The sequence below is a fragment of the Agelaius phoeniceus genome, chromosome 21, assembly GCF_051311805.1.
Source record: "Agelaius phoeniceus isolate bAgePho1 chromosome 21, bAgePho1.hap1, whole genome shotgun sequence".
NCBI lineage: Eukaryota > Metazoa > Chordata > Aves > Passeriformes > Icteridae > Agelaius > Agelaius phoeniceus.
Genome location: NC_135285.1, coordinates 5,694,936 through 5,715,149, shown reverse-complemented (window position 1 = coordinate 5,715,149; position 20,214 = coordinate 5,694,936). Strand labels below are relative to the sequence as shown.

Here is a 20,214-nt window from a genome sequence, read left to right as displayed (position 1 = left end):
GCTCAGGGCCCCGCTCGGGGGTTTCGTGGCGCAGGGGGAGAGCTCCAGCTCTGGCAGGAACCGGCATCCCTGACGCGTGTCCAGAGCGATTCTGGCCTCGCTGTGCCGGTGATGCCTTGCCCTGCGCAGGGCTGTGGAAGCTGAGGTGGCAGGCATGAGCTCCATGGGCTCCTGTGCTGCACTGCCCTGCAGGAAGCAGCCCTGGCAGCACCCCCAGTTCCTGCACCACTCGCTCCTCAATGCTCCCCCTCTCATGTCTGCTCCTCTTCTTGCCCCTGGCCCCCAGACAGCACCGGACCCACCCAAACGGTCGGCATCTGTTTACATGTTCAAAGGGCTGCTGTGGGCTCAGGGCCATGCACTGGCCCATGGCCTCTCCCATCTCCCCAGGGACATGGGAGCTGCCAGTGCTCTGTGACAGCCCAGCAGCACTGAGCTCTGTGGGACTGAGGATCACCCCAGACCCAGCACCCATCCTGTGGAGATGCAGCTGCTGGTTTCCAAATAACCTCAACTGCTTTCAGCACCCTCTTCCATGTTTAGGCTCAGCTCTACCCCCTTGTCACCTCCTCATCTTATTTATAGCCTGGCAGCCTGTGATGAGGTGTTGAGTATCCCCCCTCCCTCACTCCCTGTCCTGTCCTGCAGCCACAAGGGGCACAGAAAGGGGCACCACAAGGGGCACTGCAAGGGGCACCACTGAATTAAAAACAATTTTAATGGCCACGTTTGCTTTGGTCTGAATCCAAGGACACTTGTGACAAGGCAATTCATAGCCCCTAGGGCACAGGTCGCTCCAGGGCTTCCAGCTGAGGGGCTGCAGGCACCAAGCAGCAGAAGGCAGAGCCTGGATCCAGCCTGCACCCCACACCCAGCACTGTCCAGAGGGTACAAGTGGGGCAAGAACCACAGCAGAGCTTCATACCTGTGAGAGGCACAGGTTTGTGGCCCTGGCAGGGCTGAGCATTTCTGCCCCATGTCCTGCTGGAGTCCAGCAGCACGTCTAATCCTGCATTAAATATTCCTCCTGGTAGAGAGAGCAGAAAACCAGGTCTCCCTGGCTCCATCCAGTTTGGAGCCAGTGGGGCTGCATGGGTCAGGCCCATGCCCCCCATGTACCAACAGGGGCTTCCCAGCCCATCCACCAGCTGGGAAACAGGCACTGCTACGGCAGAGATGGAGACTCCCTGCTGCAGGGCTTGGCAGAAGGTGTCCAGCCGTGCCACTGGCAGAGCTGAGACGTGTTGCTGCAGGATGAGAGCTGCCCTGCTGCTGAGGCTCCTGCTGGCTCACGCTGTGGCTGGTGCCCTACCTGCCTGTCCAGGATGAGTGGTTGAAGACAATGTTCCTCTTCTTGGCCCAGCGGGAGAAGATGGCTTTCTCAGTGATGAAGCGGTGCCCGGCACGCCGAGCTTGCTCGTGCATCAGGTACATCCTGCACTCGTCCAGCCGGCCCTTCTCAAAGTAATGGTACGGCACGCTGGAGTGGTTCTTTTCCCTGGCAGGAGGGCACAGGGTGAGTGTGGGACTTGGGGGGACACCAGACCACCCCACACCTGCCCCTGCCAGCCCCCCACACCTGCAGTAGCTGTCGCTGACCATGCCAAAAACACAGATCTGCTCGCACAGCTCCATGGCCAGGATCATGGTGAACCAGCCCGTGCTCAGGAAGGAGCCGGATTTCATCCTGCAAAGCATCGTGGTCACACTGGAGTGGGTGGCACCCCCTCGGGTGGTAATGCCACCACTATGGGTGTTTGATGGGGGATAGGTACATGAGGGTGACCTCATGAGACCTCCTGACCTCAGGAGCCAGCAGTACCTGTTCTTCCCTGTCTCATTCTGGAAGACATTGTCGCAGTATGTCATCTTCTCCTCAGTCAGGGTGTAGATCTGCAGCTGGGGGTACTTCTCCATCACCTTGACCAGTGCCTGGTAGGTTGAGCCCATCTTCTCCCTGTTCATCTTTTTTGCTGGCCCCCAGATGAAGTAAAGGGTCTCTTGGGACTGCTGGAAGAAGTAGGGCTGGTTCCTCAGCAGCAGCGGGACGCTGGTGTGTGACACCACCCGGATGGTGCTGCGTGTCCCCACGTCCTGCTCGTAGCCGGTGGTGGGGGCATGGTTCATGCGCAGGACACACTCCTGCCCGTCGATGGCCGCTCCCAGCTGCGAGCCCAGCATCTGCCCCGAGCTGGAGACGACGGCGCACTGGCGGCACAGCGCTCGCTCCAGCGGCTGTGGGGAAAGGCACCGTCAGCTCCTCCTTCCCTCCAGCTGGATACACCACAGCCCCTGCCCGCCCTTCCCAAAGGACAGGGAAACCGAGGCACAGGTGGGCCGAGCTGCCCTAGCGCTGCTCCATCCCCACGCACCTTCCCGTCGGGAACGCGGCTGTAGCCCTGGAAGCTGCGGACGCCGGACGTGGCGGGGCTGCCCCGCAGCGCCGGGGCCGAGCAGCAGCGCTGCACACGAGTGTGGGAGCAGAGCAGGATGTACAGCACCGCCGTCACCGCCACGCACACCAGCGATAGGAAGAGCCGGACCTGGGAGCAGAGCGAGGGGAGCTCTCCGGGCCTGCCCACGTGCACCGGGCCCGTGCCGGCTGCCGGTGGCCCCGCGGCCATGGGGGAGCTGCCCCTCGGAGGGTGTTGAGGTGTGTGGGGGGAGCGGTGCGGGGTGCCGGGCCCGGCTCACTCCGTGCCCTACGGGCTCCGTGCCGCCCGCGGGCACCGGCAGCAGCCGGGCTCAGCCCCCCGGCCCCTCGCCCCCTGTCCCAGCGGGTACTCACCAGCGTCTTCATGCTCGGGGGCCTGGCGGATCCCCGGGCGGGCTCCGGGGGTCACCGGCAGGGTGGGGGCTCTCACCCTGCAAGCGGAGGGGGCTCAGCGGGATCGCCCCGGTCCCCAGCGCCCGGGGTTCCCCTCCACGCCTCGTGCCGGGACCCCCCCGAGGCCATCACCGCGATCCCCCCCGCGCATTCCCATTCCCATTCCCATTCCCATTCCCCTTCCCAGGGGTGCCCCACGTGTGCCGTTCCCCCTCCATGCGCCGTTTCCCCTCCGTGCACCGTTCCTCCCGTGCCCCTCGGGTGCCGCCCCGCCGGGCAGGGCTCGGGCCCGGGGGGTCTCCCCGGAGCGGCATCCCCGGTTCCCGGTGCCGGCCCCACTCACCGAGCCGGGATCCACCGGCGGCTCCTGCATCCCGCCCGGAGCGGGGCTGCCGGGCCGCGGCGGGGGCGGAGCCGAGCGGGCACTGCCGGAACCGGCACCGGGACCGCCCCCGCCCCGCCCCGCGACCCCGCTCCTCGGCGGCGCGCCCGCCCGTGCCCGCGGGCTCGTGCCCGGCGCAGCGGGACCGACCCCGGCACCCAGCTCGTGTGTCCCGGTACCGATCCCCGCCTCTCGCCCCACCGTGTGCCTCGGCAGCGACCCCAGGGCTCTTTCCCGCTCTCGCTCTGCCCTCTCGGGGTCCCGTCCCGCTCGGGGGTGCTGCAGCCTCCCTGTGGCCTGGGCTCTCTCACCTCCGCGCACCACGGGACACCACGAGGATCCGGGATGGCTCAGGAGTGGGATCAGGGCAGGTGAGGTAGCCCAGACCCCATCCAATGGCCCCAGGGGCTGCCCATCACCTGCAGCCCTACCTGACCGGGTCAGGCCACAGAACACCCATGGGAAGTGTCCCCAGAGCGAGCTGCCTGCTGGCCTGGGTGGGGGGGCATCGGATTTCTCCTACTGCAGATAAAGAAACATGAGATGTTACCTTGAAACCAACCTTCTCTTATTGTCCTGCACAGCCTGGGACCACAGGGAAAGTGACAGGGACAGCACTGGGCTCCTGCACAGGAAGCGAGGCTGGAGGAGGAGGTTACACCGGCAGCTGCTCAGTTACTGTGGAATTCTCCACTCTTTGCTTCCTTCTGCCCAGCCCAAAACCAGCCCTGTGGGATGGGCTGAGCCCTGAACGCAGGTGAGCAGCAGGGAAGAGCAGCAAGAGGCTCGACAGCTCAGCATGGCCTGGCAGCTTCTGCAAGAGCTGGAAACAAACCCCCAGCCAGAGCCTCACCTCTGGACCCTCTGCTGGCTCCTGCAGCCAGGCTCAGCTGTGGCCCTCGGGGTGTCCCAAGCCACCAGCATCACCGTGGGACATGCTGCTGGCAGGAAGCTCACAGTACATGCAAGAAGCGTTGGAGTGCTCCAGATCTGCCCTCCCCAGGCAGGGGACAGCAGCCCCAGGCATGGCAGAACCAGCGTTTCTGGCCAGGTTGTCTCTGGTGCTTCCCTGCCTGACCTCACCAGCAGGATGCCATGCACTGCCAGGGCCATGCAGCTGAGCCCACCCTGGCAGGCTTGTGGCACCCCTTGGCATGGCAGAGGACAGGGAGAGAGACTTACAGACCTTTATTGAGGGTGATCCTGCTTGCCATGGTCCAGGGGAGCTGCCAGGAGAGGAACCCCCCAGGGAAAGGACACTGCCACCACAGCTGCCTGCTCAGCCCCAGCCTGGCTGGCACATGGAGCCCTGTCCAGGGCAGGAACCCAGCCAGGACTGAGAGCTGTGATGGGAACCACTACCAACACTTCCCTGTGATCCAGGACATCTCCTCACCACCCCCTCAGCTGGGTGGGTCACAGAGGGCAGCACTGTTCCTGCTCCCTCTGCACACCCAGCCTCATGGGAGTCCCTCTTCAGAAGGGCAAGAGCCCCCAGCACTGTGATTAGCCCTTCCAGAAGCAAATGGAGAAGGCAAACCTGTCCTTTCCAAGCCCAAAGTCTCATTTCTCTCCTTTCAGACGTGAATCAAAAAAACCCCACAAACCGTAGGTAAACTTTTAAATAAAATTCCCAGAAGGAACAAACTACTGGGCCGAGCCAGAGCTGAAGGGAAGGAGTGCCCAGAGTGGGCAGGGCAGCCCCAGCTGGGGAGCAGGTCCCTCAGCAGGGGCTCTGGTCCCTCACTTGATGAGCCTTGGATGAATCCTGCTTCTCTTTGGTCAGTGAATTGTAAACTACAGGTTTAGTCTCTGCAGGAGGGAACGTGGGAGCAGCTCAGTGCTGGGCACCTTGGAGATGTCTGCCTGGAGCTGCAGGAAAAGTCTTTTCCTGGCTGTGATGCTGCAGCGTGGGCACTTCCTCATCTCCTCAGCTGGGCCTTCAGTCTGATTTCTTGGCGTGTTTCCCACTCTTCCACGTGACAAACATTATAAAAACACCTGCCGAGACAGACAGAACCAATTCAGGTAGGAAACTTTTAATTCCAGGCACTTCTACAACACCTGGCAATGAGAAACAGAATATCAACAGAGAGCAAGAAAATTCTGCTGTCCAGAGGCTCAAACAGCCAAAACCCACACACAAACACAGCCCCCGTGCCAGGCTAAGCTGCAACAGTAACCACAGAGAGCGCTGTGAGTGTCACACATTAACTAAACCCCTAGCAACCTTTTTCTCTCTTCCTAATTTAGAAGTTTCTAATTAGAAGCACAGAAACAACTCTCACCTATAAATAGCAGCAGCAGCAGCCCGGCTGTCATGGGGATGATAACTGCATATTCCCGAGGCAGGAAGAACTGGTGGATCCCATGGTCGCTGTCCATGAAGGGCTGCAGGGACACAGAGGGGGTCAGCAGGTGCCCACAACACCTCCGGTGCAGCCTCGAGGGTTTGGGACAAACATGGAAATGTCTGGTGTGAGATGGCTGAAAAAGGTGCCCAGACCTGCAGGTGGCTCGGCCACAGAGACAAGAGCGGGTGGGCAGGGAAGGTTTGGGGTTCAGGGGACAATGAGGGGGGGCTGTGGGGCTGGCACAGGGTCCCACAGCCCCGGAGGCTCGGGGTGGGCAGAGCTGCTGGTGCAGAACACAGCAAACCCCAGTGTCTGTCCCTCTGTCCTGCAGGAGGGAGCAGCTGGCACCAGCTCTGCTCCGTGATTATCCCAGCAGGATCCCTGTGCAGAGGCTGTGGAAGGCTCTGGACACCAGGGAGCACTGGGAGGACTGGAATGCTCCTGCAGCTCTGGGAGCACTGGGAGGACTGGAATGCTCCTGCAGTTCTGGGAGCACTGGGAGGACTGGAATAATCCTGCAGCTCTGGGAGCACTGGGAGGACTGGAATAATCCTGCAGCTCTGGGAGCACTGTGAGGACGGGAATGCTCCTGCAGCTCTGGGAGCACTGTGAGGACTGGAATAATCCTGCAGTTCTGGGAGCACTGTGAGGACGGGAATGCTCCTGCAGCTCTGGGAATGCCGGGAGCACAGACACGGATCAGGCAGCAGAGTGAGCGATGCAAGAGGGGAATTCAAACCCCTTGGAGGTGGAGGGGAAGCTGGTGGGAGTTCAGATGTTAGTCCAAGGCTGAACCTGGCCTCTCATACCTGGAAAGCTCGTGAGGAGAAGTTTCTTTCCAGGGAGAAAATCACCAATGACCTCAGCTGACCTCAGATGGGCAGCCTCACTTTCCCAGAGCCCTGCATTCCCTAAACTCTTGTCCTCCCTACCAGATTTGTTAAGATTTGTCTCAATGTTTCCCTCTGTCATCTCCCACCAGAACCAGGAATCTGGGGGATGTGGACATTGATGACTACACCTCTATCAGGGCCAGGCTTCAGCTCTTCCCAATGGCTCATCCAGCCCTGGCTGGGTCAGCCTGGCTTGGAACAGCAGGTGGCCACCACAATCAATGTTTGGTCCTGCCCAGGCAAGGCCAGGGACACCCAGATGGGACAAGGACAGTGCCAGCACACAGAGGAAGATCTACCCTGACATTTTTAACCCAGAAGTCAAAAGTCCTTCAGGCACACAGACACATCATCACCCGGACAAAGGGCGGGGGAACACGTGAGTGTGGAGTGACTGGGCTTATATTGGCCAGAGGAGCCGCGTACCAGCACGATGATCCAGAGGGTGTAGTAAACAAAGAGGACGAGGCTGAAGGCGACCAAGCCAAACCCAACCAGCTGGTCCGTCGCTGTGGCCTGCAAAGGAGAGACAGAGCGGGATGGCCACGCCTGGGCCCGAGCGGCTCAGGGCTCCTGCGGCGGGGAGCGAGACCGGGGGCAGGGGCACCGCACCGGGGGCGGCCGGGCCGTGTCACCGGCAGCTCCCTGTCACACACACATTTTATGAAAAATCCTTTCCTCAGGAGCAAAATGTAAACAATGATTATCTGCTGCTGTGGAAGGCAACAGGTGCATCTGGATTGGTCTCATGTGGTTGTTTCCAATTAATGGCCAATCACAGTCCAGCTGTCCGGGCTGTCTCGGTCAGTCACAAGCCTTTGTTATTCATTCCTTCTTTTTCTGTTCTTAGCTAGCCTTCTGATGAAATCCTTTCTTCTATTCTTTTAGTATAGTTTTAATATATATCATAAAATAATAAATCAAGCCTTCTGAAACATGGAGTCAACATTCTCGTCTCTCCCCTTATCCCAAGACCCCTGCGAACACCATCACAGCTCCCTCAGCCGGCTCACGCACCGCATCTCAGGGGCCGCTCCCGGGAGACTGGGCCCAGTCTCTCCAGTCAGGGAGCCTGGCCAGGGCTCCGGGCCGCGATCCGGCCCAAGCCCCCCGTCACACCGGGACGAGCAGGGACCGACCCTCCCCTCCCCTCCGTCCCCGCCTCGGGGTCCCGCTCGCTCCGGGCCGGGCCCGCACTCACCATGGCGCCCGGCCTCCTCCCCGCCGGCCCCGCCTTTCCGGCACGACCGCCAATCAGGAAGCGGTGCGCCAGCCCCGCCCCGGGAGCGGCCAATCAGCGGGGGCGGGCGGGGCGTGCGAAGCCCCGCCCCGAGCTCCGTCACCTCCCGGAGCCACGAAACGGCCGGGAAAGAGCCGCGGGAACGGAACGGGAACGGAACGGGACCGGGACAGAGAGAGCGGCGGGAACGGAACGGAAACGGGACAGAGAGAGCGGCGGGAACGGAACGGGACATAGAGAGCGGCGGGGACGAGCCGGGCTCGGGGCGGGAGAGGATGGACCGGGTGCGGGGCTGGCCCGTTCCCGTTCCGTTCCCGCCGCTCTCCCTGTCTCACCCACAGGCCTGCGATCCTTGTCACCGCTCCGCGCTCCTGCTGCTCCAGCGCCGTTGCCTTCAGCTGCGGACTGTTGCATCCAGCACCCGTCCCCGGGACCTGTGGTGGTGATGGATCCTGACACCAGCCCCATCCATCCCGACATCCCACACCCTGCCGTTCCTCCAAACACACCCGGGGGCAGCGGGAGGAAAGGAACAAGCGAGACCAAACAGCCAAGGGACAGACACAAAAGAATCATAGAATCCTTTGCCTCCCCTTCCTGATACAAGGGAAAAGGGAAGAATTTGCTTGGGCCTCAAAGGTGCACTGACCTTTGTGTGGCCGAGGCTCTGGGAAGGTGGAAGAGGCAAAAGCTGCTCCTGCTCCCCTCCAGCCCTGTCAGCCATCAGTGACGAGTATCTGGGCACTGAATTTGGCTCACCCTCCATTAAGGGGGTGCTGAGCCTGGGGTGGGCAAGGGGCTATGCAGGCCCAAGCCCTGAGGATGCAGAGTTGCTTATTCCTTGTGCCCTGCTGGGCTGTGGGCCCAGTCCCCCAGCGAGCCTGGTGAGGTAGGCCCAGCAAGAGAGGCAGTTCAGGCAGAGCCTAGGCTGGGACAGAGCAGAGGACGCTGCTGGCAACTCGGGCAGATGTCACCTTTTGCCAGGATTGCTGCTTCCATGGGACTGGTGCTGTGCTGCCAACTGCCCTTTCCATCTCCAGGGAAGGGCTGGCAGGGATCTCTGCTCTCAGCTGCCAGAGCAATCCAAGAAGGCAAAACCAAACTATTCCAGGCCCGAGCATGCCCCTCTCACCCCACAGCATTTAAAACAAGAAACAGAGCAAGAAGAATCAGTGTGAAGTACCAAAAAAACCTTTATTTTTCCCCCAAACCATAACAACATTTGACATTATACTGATTTCCTCATATATTTGTTATTTCTCTACATTAGGAACCAGATACAGAAAATACAAACACGATCTGTTGAATCAAAGACGGCACAGCATTCCGTTAGAAAAAGAAACAAAGAAACTAGAGGAGCAAGATAGAAATGGTGAAAAATAGTCATTCCCTCCAGCCCAAACTTTCCAAGAATCATCATCAAAATAGAGCAGTGGAAGTAGCTTCTCTTTCTAAACGCACTTCTGCTTTAAGACAAAAGTTAGATTTATCTTTAGATTTTCAAAGTAAAAAAATGTTAAACTATCTTTCAAGCAATTTTGGAAGTTTGCATAGACCCATTCCCTTTCCAAAAATATCAGCCATCTCTCTATAGAATCTGATACAAATCGAGTGCGCCTCAGCCGAAGGTCACCAAGCTCAATTCACTTTCAAGAAAATAAAACACGATCTCCCCTTCCCCTCCCTCCCCCCACAAAAATATGGGCTCTACCATTATTCCATGTGTTTGAGGCAAGTTACCAGGCTCATCCCTCGCTCAGAGCTTCATCCCAAAATTCCTTTTAATTTCCCAGGTTTCCACTCCTGCTGCTCTGCAGGCAGCAGGATCGGGGGGCACAGGGTGGGGGCTGATGGACACAGCTCTCAGCAGGGAAGTGGGGGGAATTCTGCATTCACCAATCCCTCCCCGCAGCCAGGAAGTGGCTTTTCAAGGACAAACACCTGCAACCAGGCAGAGTTTGTAGGAACTTGTCCCTGGGGACTGGCCTTGTCCAAAGGGCTCGGTCACCAGAGCAAGAGCTCAGCTAGAGACCAGGTGGGGCAGCAGGGAGGGGCAGGAGGGGTGGAGGGGGGTCTGCAGCCCCCAGGTAAGGCAGCCAGGAGGGGAGGGGGAGCCCCTCACCAGGAGGGGTTTCACTGTGGTGCTCTAGCGTACCTGGAGTGAGGTTTTCCCAGAGGTTCCTGGCAGCAGTGCAGAGACCAGCTGCACTGCCACCCGCTTAAAAAGAAACAGCAATGACAAAATAAATAAAAAGTGAACCCCTCCCATTCAGATGAGAATGGAATACTATTTCTTCAGGCCCCCACCTGGTTTGGAACCCTCTAAAAACTGAAGCAAACGTTTAAAAGGGCTTGTTAACCTTTCTGCAGGGGGCAAAGTGATGTGGCAATGAGGGGGGGAGAAATCACACGCCTGCTGCCCATCACTCCAAGGGTCAGAACAGCACGAGGCCCCCATTTAAAGTGCTGACCATACAAAAGATGATGATGAGGGAGCAACATCCTTCTCCTCCCTTTTCCCATCACAATTTCCAACTGAAATCCATCTCCTTCACCAAGTAACAACTAAGCCTATTCTTCTGGACACTCAGTTTTATATTGGTTTTAAAAAAAGAAAAGAAGTTAGTAAAAAAGTTACACTGAATTTCCTAACGCTTTGCAATGTGCTTCCACCAAAACTAAAGGTCTGGAAACCAGGAGCAGAGCCCACATGTTTTGCCTGATCCCAAGACTGAAGCAGAGAGCCAGCTCTGCTCTCCAGGGCCAGCCAGGCATGAGCAGCCCTGCTCGTCAGCATCAGAGACCCAGGGGATGCAGAGTCTTGCCAATAAGGTTCTTTTACTTGTTTAAGCCACCTCTGAATCCCCTGAGAAGGGGAACAATGTGGGGAAGAACATTCCCCCCCTAAGCCCCCCTGAAATAAAATATCAATGAAACAATAATGCAGTCAAAAAAACACCAGCCTGCTGGGTTTCTATTAAAAAAAAAAAAAATCCATAAACTTCACAACAAAAAAGAAAAACCCAAAGGAAACTAGCCAGCGGTTTGGGTCTGGAAACTGATTCACTTCTTAAATGTTCAAAGTCCAACAAGGAGCAGGCAGCAGGGATGCCACAAGGAAAAAAGTGCTCGTGAGATGCAGCTTCCTGAGGCAGCAGTGAGTGTGTGGGACCAGGGACCCCACAGCCAGTGACCACCTCGGGTGCTGCCTAGGGACTGCTGGGCACTGCTTGTGCTGGATGCACAGCAGGAGCTCTGCTTCCTACAAACAGGAACAGACTGCTCCTTCCTCCCTCCACGTCTGCTCCAGGTCCCCCAGCTGTGCTGCACAAGGCTGCATGACCAGGACTACCTACTCAAAACCAGGGGCAGGAGAGCTAAAAAGCCACACAAAGATCAGAATCTGTGGAGGGACTAACGTGGAGACAAGGAGGAAATACCCTATGGGACACAGTTATCAGAAATGCAAGCAGTGATGTGCCAAGCCACTGGAAGAGAAGCCAAAGACATGCCCAGCTTGGCCACAGTGATGTGATGGAGCAGGTTATGCCTCTGCCAGCCTGGGAAGAAGAGACCAGTGCTCTCAAAAGCTCAACTGCTTCTCCTCCTGCTTTGCTGGGAAGATATTCCTATTCCTCCCTCTGTCCCACTGATTTCGTGACATGCCGAGCTGCCAGTGCCTCGGAGCAGCCAACCCTGGCCAGTGGAGGCCAGGAGAATGCCCTGGGATCCCAACTGCTCTGACAGTGACTGCCATTGTTTCTCATGGGAACAGAAGCAAAGCAGCAAAATGAGCTGGGTTTTAGCCTCTTTCCTGGCTTATGCTTGCTCCTTTCAAGTCCTGGTTGGATCTGATTTCCTGAGGGGCTTTGTTGGCCCCTGGGGAGCAGCCAGAGCCTCGGCTCTGCAGGGCCATCCACAGAGAGGCAGAACATCCACAGAGAGGCAGAATAGCCCCTGCTGCCCTCGCCCTGACCTGAGCACACGGTCAGGCCAGGCCTGGCTCTCTGGCACTGCCCCAGGGAGAGAGAAAGACAAACAGTTCTGTCCTTCCTGCAGACATGTGGCACCCAAGGAACAGGGCAGGATGCTCAGCAGCCTGCAAGCGAGTGCCAAACCTACCCAGGCTGAATGAAGAAGAGATCACCATTAAAAAAACCTAGCAAGTGTGAAAGAGCTTTTGTTCTAGACAGTCTCAAAAGATCCAACACTTTTCCCCTGCATTAAACCAAACCAAGGTGTTGTCTGTATCCCCTTTTTACCCTAATTCAAATTTAATTCCCTTTGAAGGGAAATGGTAGAAAAGATGCATATCCTATATGTGGTCTGTCCAAACACAGAATGAAGCCTCTTGACTCCAAGAGAGAAACCATCAAAACAGAGTAAGCAACTGTATAGTTTTACCACACTGCTGATCACCCTCCCCATGCAGCATCCTTAGCTAGGAGGGTAAAAAAAAAAAAGCTAAATCAAGGCCCTTTCATTCCTTGTTTCTCATTCTGCCAGATTCCCTTTTCCAGCAGCTCATCTGCATGCATTCTGGCCAAAGAGACCACAGTTAATGTTTGTTTTTTTTTTTTCCTCCTTTAAAAGAGGCTTTACAATAACTATGAATTTGAACAATGTGATCAGTTACAAGTATTTCCTTGCTGAGCAGTGAGTGTGTGCCTGAACACACACCCACAAGTGCCAGAGGGGAGCCTGTGGAGAGGGCATGGCTGCTGAGTGCTGCCACAGAACACTGGCAAAAGAGGAATGGGCACCACACAGAAATAGCTTATCAGCTGAGGGGCTCTGTACAGGGAGGGCTGCAAGCACAGCCTGCTGCTGGCCCACAGCCCAGGGCTGCCCAGGTCCTCTGGATTCTGGAAATTCAGCTGCCAGGAGCAATCTCCAAGTGGGAGCTGAAAGGGATGGACATCTCTGCCACACACTGCAAGGAAAAGTGTCAAACAACTGCAGAAACCAAACCCAAAGAAGAGCAATTGAAAGATAACCAGAGAACAGTTTGAAGCCTTGTCAGAAGAGTTCACTCACCACAGAGCAGGTCAGAACAGCTGCTGTGGCTAATGCAGCAGCAAACACCCCTTCTACCCTTGAAGGCAGAGACAGTAGCTTCTCCTCAGCCCCAAAAGGAACCAGCACAGGCACAGATCTCTGCTGACAAGATAAGAAAGGCCAAGCAACACCAAATCCCTTACTGGCCCAGGCCAAGAGAGGCAATTGACTTCACCACCTCAATAGAGAGACCACTGCAGTCAACTGCAACCAGTTCTGGCCCAGGGAAGGGCTGTCAGACAAGATTCTTTTCACAGTCCAAGAAGGGCAGTTCCCTTCCTGAGCCAATGAAACAAGGAAAAAAAAAAAAAAAGAAAAAAGAAAGAGGCTTTGTATTCCAAGCTCCAACAGGACTATTTGCTGAATCAGTCCAGCAAACACAGATTATACTCCTGGAATAGTGAGTAGAAGCCTCCTCCAGGTAAAATCTATAAGCTCTAAAGTGCTCCTGCTAATGCTAGTTGATGAACACCCCCTTCCATGCCCAGCAGTGGAAGGGCTGCTGCAGTCAGTGGTGTGATGAGCACTCACATTTAACCGTTCACCAACTCTCAGCTGGATTGCAGTAGAGTTTTCTGAAATGCACTTTTGGGAAGTATTTCCTATGAGAAAATGTTGTTTGGGGATGTGAGGATAGGAAGGTGAAGTGTACACCACAGCATACCTTGTTCAGTAAAACCATTGCCTTGGGAGGTGATGTTCCCTTGCAGAGTCAATGGAATAAAGCATCCTGCAAGTGGCCATGTCACCATGTCCCCAACAAGCAGCTCTGGGTTTGGTTAGAATGGTTTCCCCCACCCCCAGTGGTTTGAAGAGTTCACAGTGGTATTACCCAATGTTTTGGGGAGACAGAAACTGAGACGTCCCCTGCTGCAAGTGAATGGGTGGAATGAGGGATGCAGATGAGCAACATCCTCTGGGACTAGCCCAAGGAAAAGTCCCACAGACACCTTGTGTCTGAGCAGGAACAGGGGAAGGCATGCACTGGAAGGACCAGGAAGCAGAGAAGGACAATGCAATGCAGGGAAAGTGCATGTTCTGGAGTGGTCTCGGAGTAGTTCTGCAGTGCAAACATACGGGGAGGGGTGTGGAGAAATCCCTTCTGGAATGCTGCATGAAGAGAGGTAAAGGTTGGCATCCAGGTGGCAGCAGACTGGGTAGGGGGCCTGTGTCCAGCAGCTCTACCCTGTTCTTCACATTTAGTGGGTTTCAATCACCACTGGCTCGTAAACTCCAGATGAGACCCTGGGGAGGCAGAGGGGGAGAGAGGCTGGTTATTTTCCAGTCATTTTAGCAACCAAGTTGTGGTTCAGAGCTCTCCACTCTCAAACACCATCTTCTAAGCCCACTCAGAACACTGCCAGTTACAAGTCAGCCTTGTGGGAAGTCAGTCCTTGGAATACAGAGGGGACAAAGAGGTGGCAAGCCAGCAACAGAGCCCTGGAGAGAGCTGGGTGTGACACACAAACCCTTCTGTACAGGACACAGCAGAGGGGGAGTATCCCACCCACAACAAAGCCAGCCTGCCTGCCTTTGCTGTGCTCCCAGTTTTGTTCCCAGCTTGATACATCTTTGCATTACCATTACTGCTCTTTTTAATTCAATGAAAAGATGCAACAAAGCCTCAAACACAACTGGCCCAGAGCTGTCCTAAGAGCTGTAATGGCAAGAAAAAGTTTTACTGCTTCAGAAGGCGTTACTGAGAGAACAAGCCCTTGGTGGTTATGGAAGAGGCAGGGAGAAGGGACAATAAGAGGCAGGGAGAAGGGACAATAAGAGGCAGGGAGAAGGGACAATAAGAGGCAGGGAGAAGGGACAATAAATGCTGCTCTGCTGCAGTTTTGCTGCAGGCCAGCAGGAGGCAAAGCTCCCTCCTTCAGGAACAAACGGGAACCAGCCTCTACCATTTTGTCCTTTCACTCCTCACTTCTGTTCCTGGGTCTAGCAACCAGGATCCCATTGTCCCTCTGAGCTCCTGCTGAGAACTGCACTCATACTCGAGTGCAGCTGCAGCCTGCCACCAAAGGGATCCCAGGGCTGTTAATGTGGGAATGAAGTCACCATGTAGCACATGATGTTTAGAAATCTCTCCTGTAGCAAAAAGTGGAAGTTTCCTAGGTACAGAGCCCACCAATCTCTCTGGGGCCCCTCTGGCTGCCAGCTTTTTGGGAAGCCTACCTGTTTCCCAGCTGAATACCACTCAGAGTAGTTGTTCCGTCTCTGCTCACAAACAACCTCAGGTTACTGTCTGCAGATAGAAAAGGAAGACAGACATCAAAATCCAGAACTGCTGAGGCTGCCAGGAACTCCCCTCCCAGACACACAATCAGCACAGAACAAGTGTGTCTCAGCAGATGCATATCCACACTTTCTGGTGGTTTTCCCACAGTCATGGAGCCCCTGGGAACCCTTTCCTTGCTCCAAAGGGAAGCCTCCACAACATGCAGCTTTGGAAGAATAAAGGCAGAAATATTAATTCAGTCATACACCTCCAGCTGCCTCTTTTAAAGCAATTCCATTGATGCAAGTCCTTGGTCACCTTATACACATCTGAACAGATAAGATGTGGGGCCTCAAACTGCTTTGGTAGAGTCACTGGAGGAGAAACTCAGCCTGTTCTGCTGGGGAGAGGCAGCTGCATCCAGTCTGGTTCTAACCCACACTGAGTGAGGTATAACTCCCCACATGATAAGAGTGCTGCCATGTGCAACAATTTAAGGTGATTAATGGTAAATTAATGAAGCACAGATAACAAGCTAAGCTCAAGTCTAAAACTTAACAGAAAACCTCAGATAGAAAAAAAATCAGATTAGAGGTCAATTTCTATGCTGAAGTGGAAAATGAAACTGAAAACAAAAGCAGTTACATTATTAGTTTTCCCCTAACAGATGCTGTGAGTGCAATGGAGAAAACTCCTTAAGCTCCCCAAGAGACCTGATCACCAGCACAGGGTAACCCACGTTTCTGTAGAGATGTGCTGCTTCCCTCCAGTTGTGCTCTCCTCTTTTGATAAATACCCTTGGCCTGACCCTGGACAAAGGCCACTGGAGCTGTGCAGACAGCTGATCTCCACTGCACTGAGAATCAGTGTTTTTCCTCTCTCCCTGCATGTTTGAGCTACTCTTCAATCTCTGCTGTCATGTGTGGAACAACAGCAAGTGCTATCTGTAAATACATGTGCAGCTCTCAAACCCACATGGTTTATCTACCACAGAAACACCCAGCAAGCACTGAAAGCAAACAGCTGTCAAAGGAGAAGAGAGCCCATGGCAGATGAGATCTGACTGTAAACACTTGGCAGCCCTGCAAAAGGAACAACCCAGACATCCCCTCTGAGGCTTCTCCTCTCACCTTCAGTATTGCTGACATCTGTGAAGTCCTGACTCTGCATTATTTTCTCCACTATATCATCAGCATCGATCCTGGTGTCATCCACTCGGGTTGGGTGACTCTCCATTGAATCCTTTTTCCTCCTGGCAAGAGGAAATCCAGGACAAACTTACTCAGCTTCTCAAGACACAGACATCTACACACTGCCCTGCATTTCTTGGCCACAGCCTCCTCCTCAGTGGCCACAATCTGTTCCACTGGTGCCTGAAGACAAAGGAGCAGGTTCTGTCTTCTCCTTCCCAGAGAAAAGTCTCTGCTCCACTGTTACTCACCGGGAGGGTCTGTCCAGCAGCAGGGGTGGTCTGGGGGGCCGAGGAGGCTTCTCCAGCTTGTGCTCCCTCTCCCCCTCAGGGTACTCCACAGTCATGCTGAGCCCCCCGGAGGCGCTGCTGCTGGTGGACGTGTTGCGGCGGTGGGTCAGGTCGGACATGCTGGAGGAGCGCGAGTGCTCCGTGCTGTAACCTGCCAACACAGGGGCCACAGAGCTCAGCTGCTGCTGCTCCCACTCCTGGCAGCACAGACAACAGCCAGGGCAGCTCCACAGCAGCACTTCTGCTCCTGCACACAGAGGTTTAGACATCTGTGGGCTCATGGGCAGAGACTGAGCAGGAGGCTGGTATTACACAGCTGGGGTGAGTATTACAGAGCTGGTATTACAGAGAGAGATGGCTGCAAATCACTCTCACAAGGGCCTTCTGCAGAAAGGAAAAGGGAAAAAGGGATGGCAGAGCTGTGTGGATCAGTGGTTACCAGAGATCTTGGACTGCTGGCTGGCATAGCTCGAGTTCCGTGAGTGCCCTGAGTGGAAAACTTCCTCTGGGCTGGACAGGTTCTGATCTGACTCCTCTGGGACACCTGCCAAGGAAAAGAGGACACTGCTTACACCACAACCACTGATCACTGGGAGGGAAGACTGATCTTGGAATGACACATCAAGGAAAGGGCAGTCTACTGGCCAGAGCCCTGTGTAAAGGCCAGCACAGGGCTCAGAAACACCCAGGGAGTAGGGAAGACCACAGTGAACTCTGTCAAGTTTATCACTATTTCTATCCAACATGTGAATTCACAAACATCTCTGGGGGCTTGTAGCATCTAGAAGGACAAGCAGTGTCTGAAACTATCCACAGTTAAAAGCATCAAGCTAAGTAAGCACCACATGGCCACTGGCAGTAAAGTATTTCAACCTCTGTTTGGGTGCTTCTGTTACCACCTTTCCTTTTCTATTACTTCTGAGAGAGCCTGTACCATTTAAATAATCTCTGATTTTGATACAGACACTTCAGCATAACCCCTGCTCCTTTGCCCTGCTTGTCTCTCTTGCAGGAAGCTTATCCAGAAGTGCACAAATGTAACACATTAGCCAGCTTTTGAAGAACACCACTTGCACCACGTGCTCTGTCAACTGAGGGGATGAGACTCCAGTGCTATTTTGGTGCAGTGTATCTGCCTGCACATTTGGAATGTGCTGGGAAGGAAAAAAACTGATGTGAAAATGCAGTGCCCTTGAAAACAGGCTCATACAGAAGGCAAAGAACTGCATCAGCAGCTGGAACAAGGCCACTAGACCTTAAACCAACCTCTAAAACCTTCAGAGGAACTTTTCTAGAAGATAAGTCTGAGCAACAGAATAGCTGAGTGCAGAACAATGGTAAGTATCATTGCACACAGTGAAAAGCAGGGATCAGTGCAGTTCATGAATTATTAAATCCCCAGCAAAAAGAACAAATTGCTTTATCTCCACTAACAGAAATATATGCACGTGGCAAATAGACAACCTTCCTCTCCTCAGTCACACTCAGATGGCTTTGTTATTCTCAATATTCTGAATGAGCAATGGGGGTTGAGGATGGGTGTGGGAAAACATGAAAGATTAAAGAGTTTCTGTGCTTGCAACTGCTGGGAAAAACAAAGGAGTGTCCAGGCAGAGCCAGGCATGGCATGGCTGCAGGGTGGGCATTCAGACCTGAGCTGAGGATGGCAGTTCTTGGCTTGGCCTGGCGCAGGGAGCCAATTGTGGAGGAGCTGCTGCTGCTGGTGGTTCCCTCGCCCTTGCAGGTCAGCTGCAGAGTGGAGTCCTGCCCTGGGATGGTGATGGACTTGGCAGTGGAAGGAGGCCTGGAATCAGAAGGGAAGGAGGTTACAGACTGCCAGGCAGGGAGCAGGCATCATGCTGTCCATCCCACCCTTGTCAGCAGGGGGAAGCTGGCAGCCCTCTGACCACCAGCTCAAATGGGATGTTGGGTTTTGTTTTCTCACATGCAAGACTGGTGTCATCCCTACCTGGCACTGCATTACAAGAAAAACCAAATTTTTGAGGTAAATTAAGGCAAAAAGGGGCCATTCATTCATTACACAGGCTCAGAACTTGCACTGTCCTCCAGGACACCATCCAGAGCTGCCCTTTCAGCCCCAGCATGTGTCCACTGCCCAGCTGGCTTCACAAACAGGAACCAGTTTGCTGCTGTCCCACTCTCAAGTCCAGCTTCCTTTCTCTTACACCTCTTTGGCCAAAATGAAACCTTTTATCCCAGCAACCCTGTCCCCTTATGAGAGCACTTTTACAACAATCAAATAACCTTTCCCTTTTTTAACTGACTATTAAACTCCTTTTCAGTGAAACTAGAGTGTTTTTCCAGCTGTCAGAATTATTTTTCTGGTTATTCTGTGAGCCTGCAACATCCCTTTGTAAATGCTGACTGCAGGGCAGATCTGTGAGTGCCTGGAGCCCCCTCCCTTCCTCCAGAAGTGCTTTTGGGTGGAAGCCACAGCATGTGCAGCGTGGCAAAGTGAATATTCCTGTTGGAGCCCTAACCTCTCTGCAGCCTGAAGTCTGAACTGGAACTAAAGAATCATATTATGGATTTTAAGTGAGGAGTAAGAAATAAAATCTTTTGTCTCACTCAGAGCTCTGAGGGAAGATGTTACATGAGAGGGGATCTTTGCGGTATTTTGGAAGGCAGAATATTTAATGTGGGCAGCTGAAGGGCTGTAAAGCTTTCAGGAAACTCACAGCATGCCTTCACCAGGAAAAAACCTCCCTAATCACCTTATCAGTGATTTGCATGCACCCAGGTGCTTTGGGGACTTGGCTTCACAGGTTTTTAAGGCTTTTACAACCTTAAGCAAGCAAACTGCTCCTGCAGCAGCTGTGGGAGCAGCCCCTTGGTCTGTCAGCTCAGCTGCTCTGCCCCTTTCAACAACCCCAGCAGGAGAAGGTTCATGGAGTGCTGCAGAAAATCAGTGCTTGGAAGTGATTTCCCAGCACAGTTTAATTCCTGCCTAACCCTCTAATGAGTGTCATTTACCAGAAGCTCTACTGATCAAGGACTATTCCACATGCAAAGTTTCTATTTTTAGATATTTGCACATCATCAACATAAAAGGGAAAAGTGGGAATGACTGCAAAAATCCTTCAAGAAAATTAGGTTTGACTTTCAGACTGAACCTACTTACATTAAATGGATATTTATATCCTATTCTGTGCAATTTTCAGGCATTCTAAGGGTGGGACTTGCTTCCATTGCAAAGGAGCAACAGGTATTTTTGTAAAATATTACTACCAGACATCCCAGTACCCTAGATTTAGAACACCTGTTACTGCTATAAAGTTATGGTTTAAGATACTCAAAACTTCTACATTACACTTTCTTCTGAAGCAGAAATTATTCAGGATCAAATGACACTGATGTCAGGTTCAAAAGTGTCAGAAAATACTGCAGCACTATGAAAAGCCACTCACAAAACAAACCTACCAAAAGTAATGCAGCATTTTAAAAAAGAATTTGAGCTAATTTATGCACTCCAAGCCAGCTCCTAAAATTAGATCTACAAGAATTGGCCTCAAGGTAAAGCTTTCTTCTCTCATTCTGTTGGGAGGCAACATGAAATATTCCTTTGGGCACATGGCAGCCCTGCTGTGCAGTCACACACCTTCCAGCACACCCAGCAGGGCTGGGACTGTGATGCTGCACTGTGGTGTGCGATCAGGATATTTATTGATTCACCAACAATTCTTTAAGCAGCAAAACTGCTCCCCAGCCTAACTGTACTTATTTTTTCCTATCATTATG

General features: G+C 54.0%; 3 protein-coding genes across 5 annotated transcripts in view; all 3 read right to left on the bottom strand.

Moving 5' to 3' along the window:
• Positions 1–700: 700 nt before the first annotated feature.
• On the bottom strand, positions 701–3,891 carry ST6GALNAC4 (ST6 N-acetylgalactosaminide alpha-2,6-sialyltransferase 4). Of its 2 annotated transcripts, none has more exons than XM_054646486.2 (7): positions 3,772–3,891; positions 2,789–2,865; positions 2,373–2,543; positions 1,823–2,235; positions 1,580–1,687; positions 1,313–1,498; positions 701–1,027 (listed from the first exon to the last, which is right to left on the bottom strand). In XM_054646486.2, the coding sequence occupies exons 2-7, from the start codon at positions 2,798–2,800 to the stop codon at positions 1,015–1,017; spliced, it is 903 nt and encodes a 300-aa protein (XP_054502461.1). In that variant the 5' UTR covers positions 2,801–2,865; positions 3,772–3,891; the 3' UTR covers positions 701–1,014. The 2 variants fall into 2 exon arrangements, with proteins under 2 accessions (XP_054502461.1, XP_077045142.1); XM_077189027.1 differs by lacking the exon at positions 3,772–3,891 and adding an exon at positions 3,171–3,287.
• Positions 3,892–4,813: 922 nt separating this feature from the next.
• DPM2 (dolichyl-phosphate mannosyltransferase subunit 2, regulatory) lies at positions 4,814–7,734 on the bottom strand. Its single transcript, XM_054646487.2, has 4 exons — positions 7,658–7,734; positions 6,883–6,972; positions 5,498–5,600; positions 4,814–5,210 (listed from the first exon to the last, which is right to left on the bottom strand). The coding sequence occupies exons 1-4, from the start codon at positions 7,658–7,660 to the stop codon at positions 5,152–5,154; spliced, it is 255 nt and encodes an 84-aa protein (XP_054502462.1). The 5' UTR covers positions 7,661–7,734; the 3' UTR covers positions 4,814–5,151.
• A 1,137-nt stretch (positions 7,735–8,871) lies between these two features.
• Positions 8,872–20,214, bottom strand: part of EEIG1 (estrogen-induced osteoclastogenesis regulator 1) — a 36,945-nt gene continuing 25,602 nt past the window's right edge. For both annotated transcript variants that reach the window (XM_054646595.2, XM_054646596.2), the window contains exons 7-12: positions 18,108–18,259; positions 16,895–16,999; positions 16,417–16,606; positions 16,106–16,227; positions 14,933–15,002; positions 8,872–13,999 (exon numbers count right to left, since the gene is read on the bottom strand). In XM_054646595.2, coding sequence (XP_054502570.1) covers positions 13,954–13,999; positions 14,933–15,002; positions 16,106–16,227; positions 16,417–16,606; positions 16,895–16,999; positions 18,108–18,259 — 685 coding nt within the window. In that variant the 3' untranslated portion in view covers positions 8,872–13,953. The remainder of the gene's footprint in view (positions 14,000–14,932; positions 15,003–16,105; positions 16,228–16,416; positions 16,607–16,894; positions 17,000–18,107; positions 18,260–20,214) is intronic.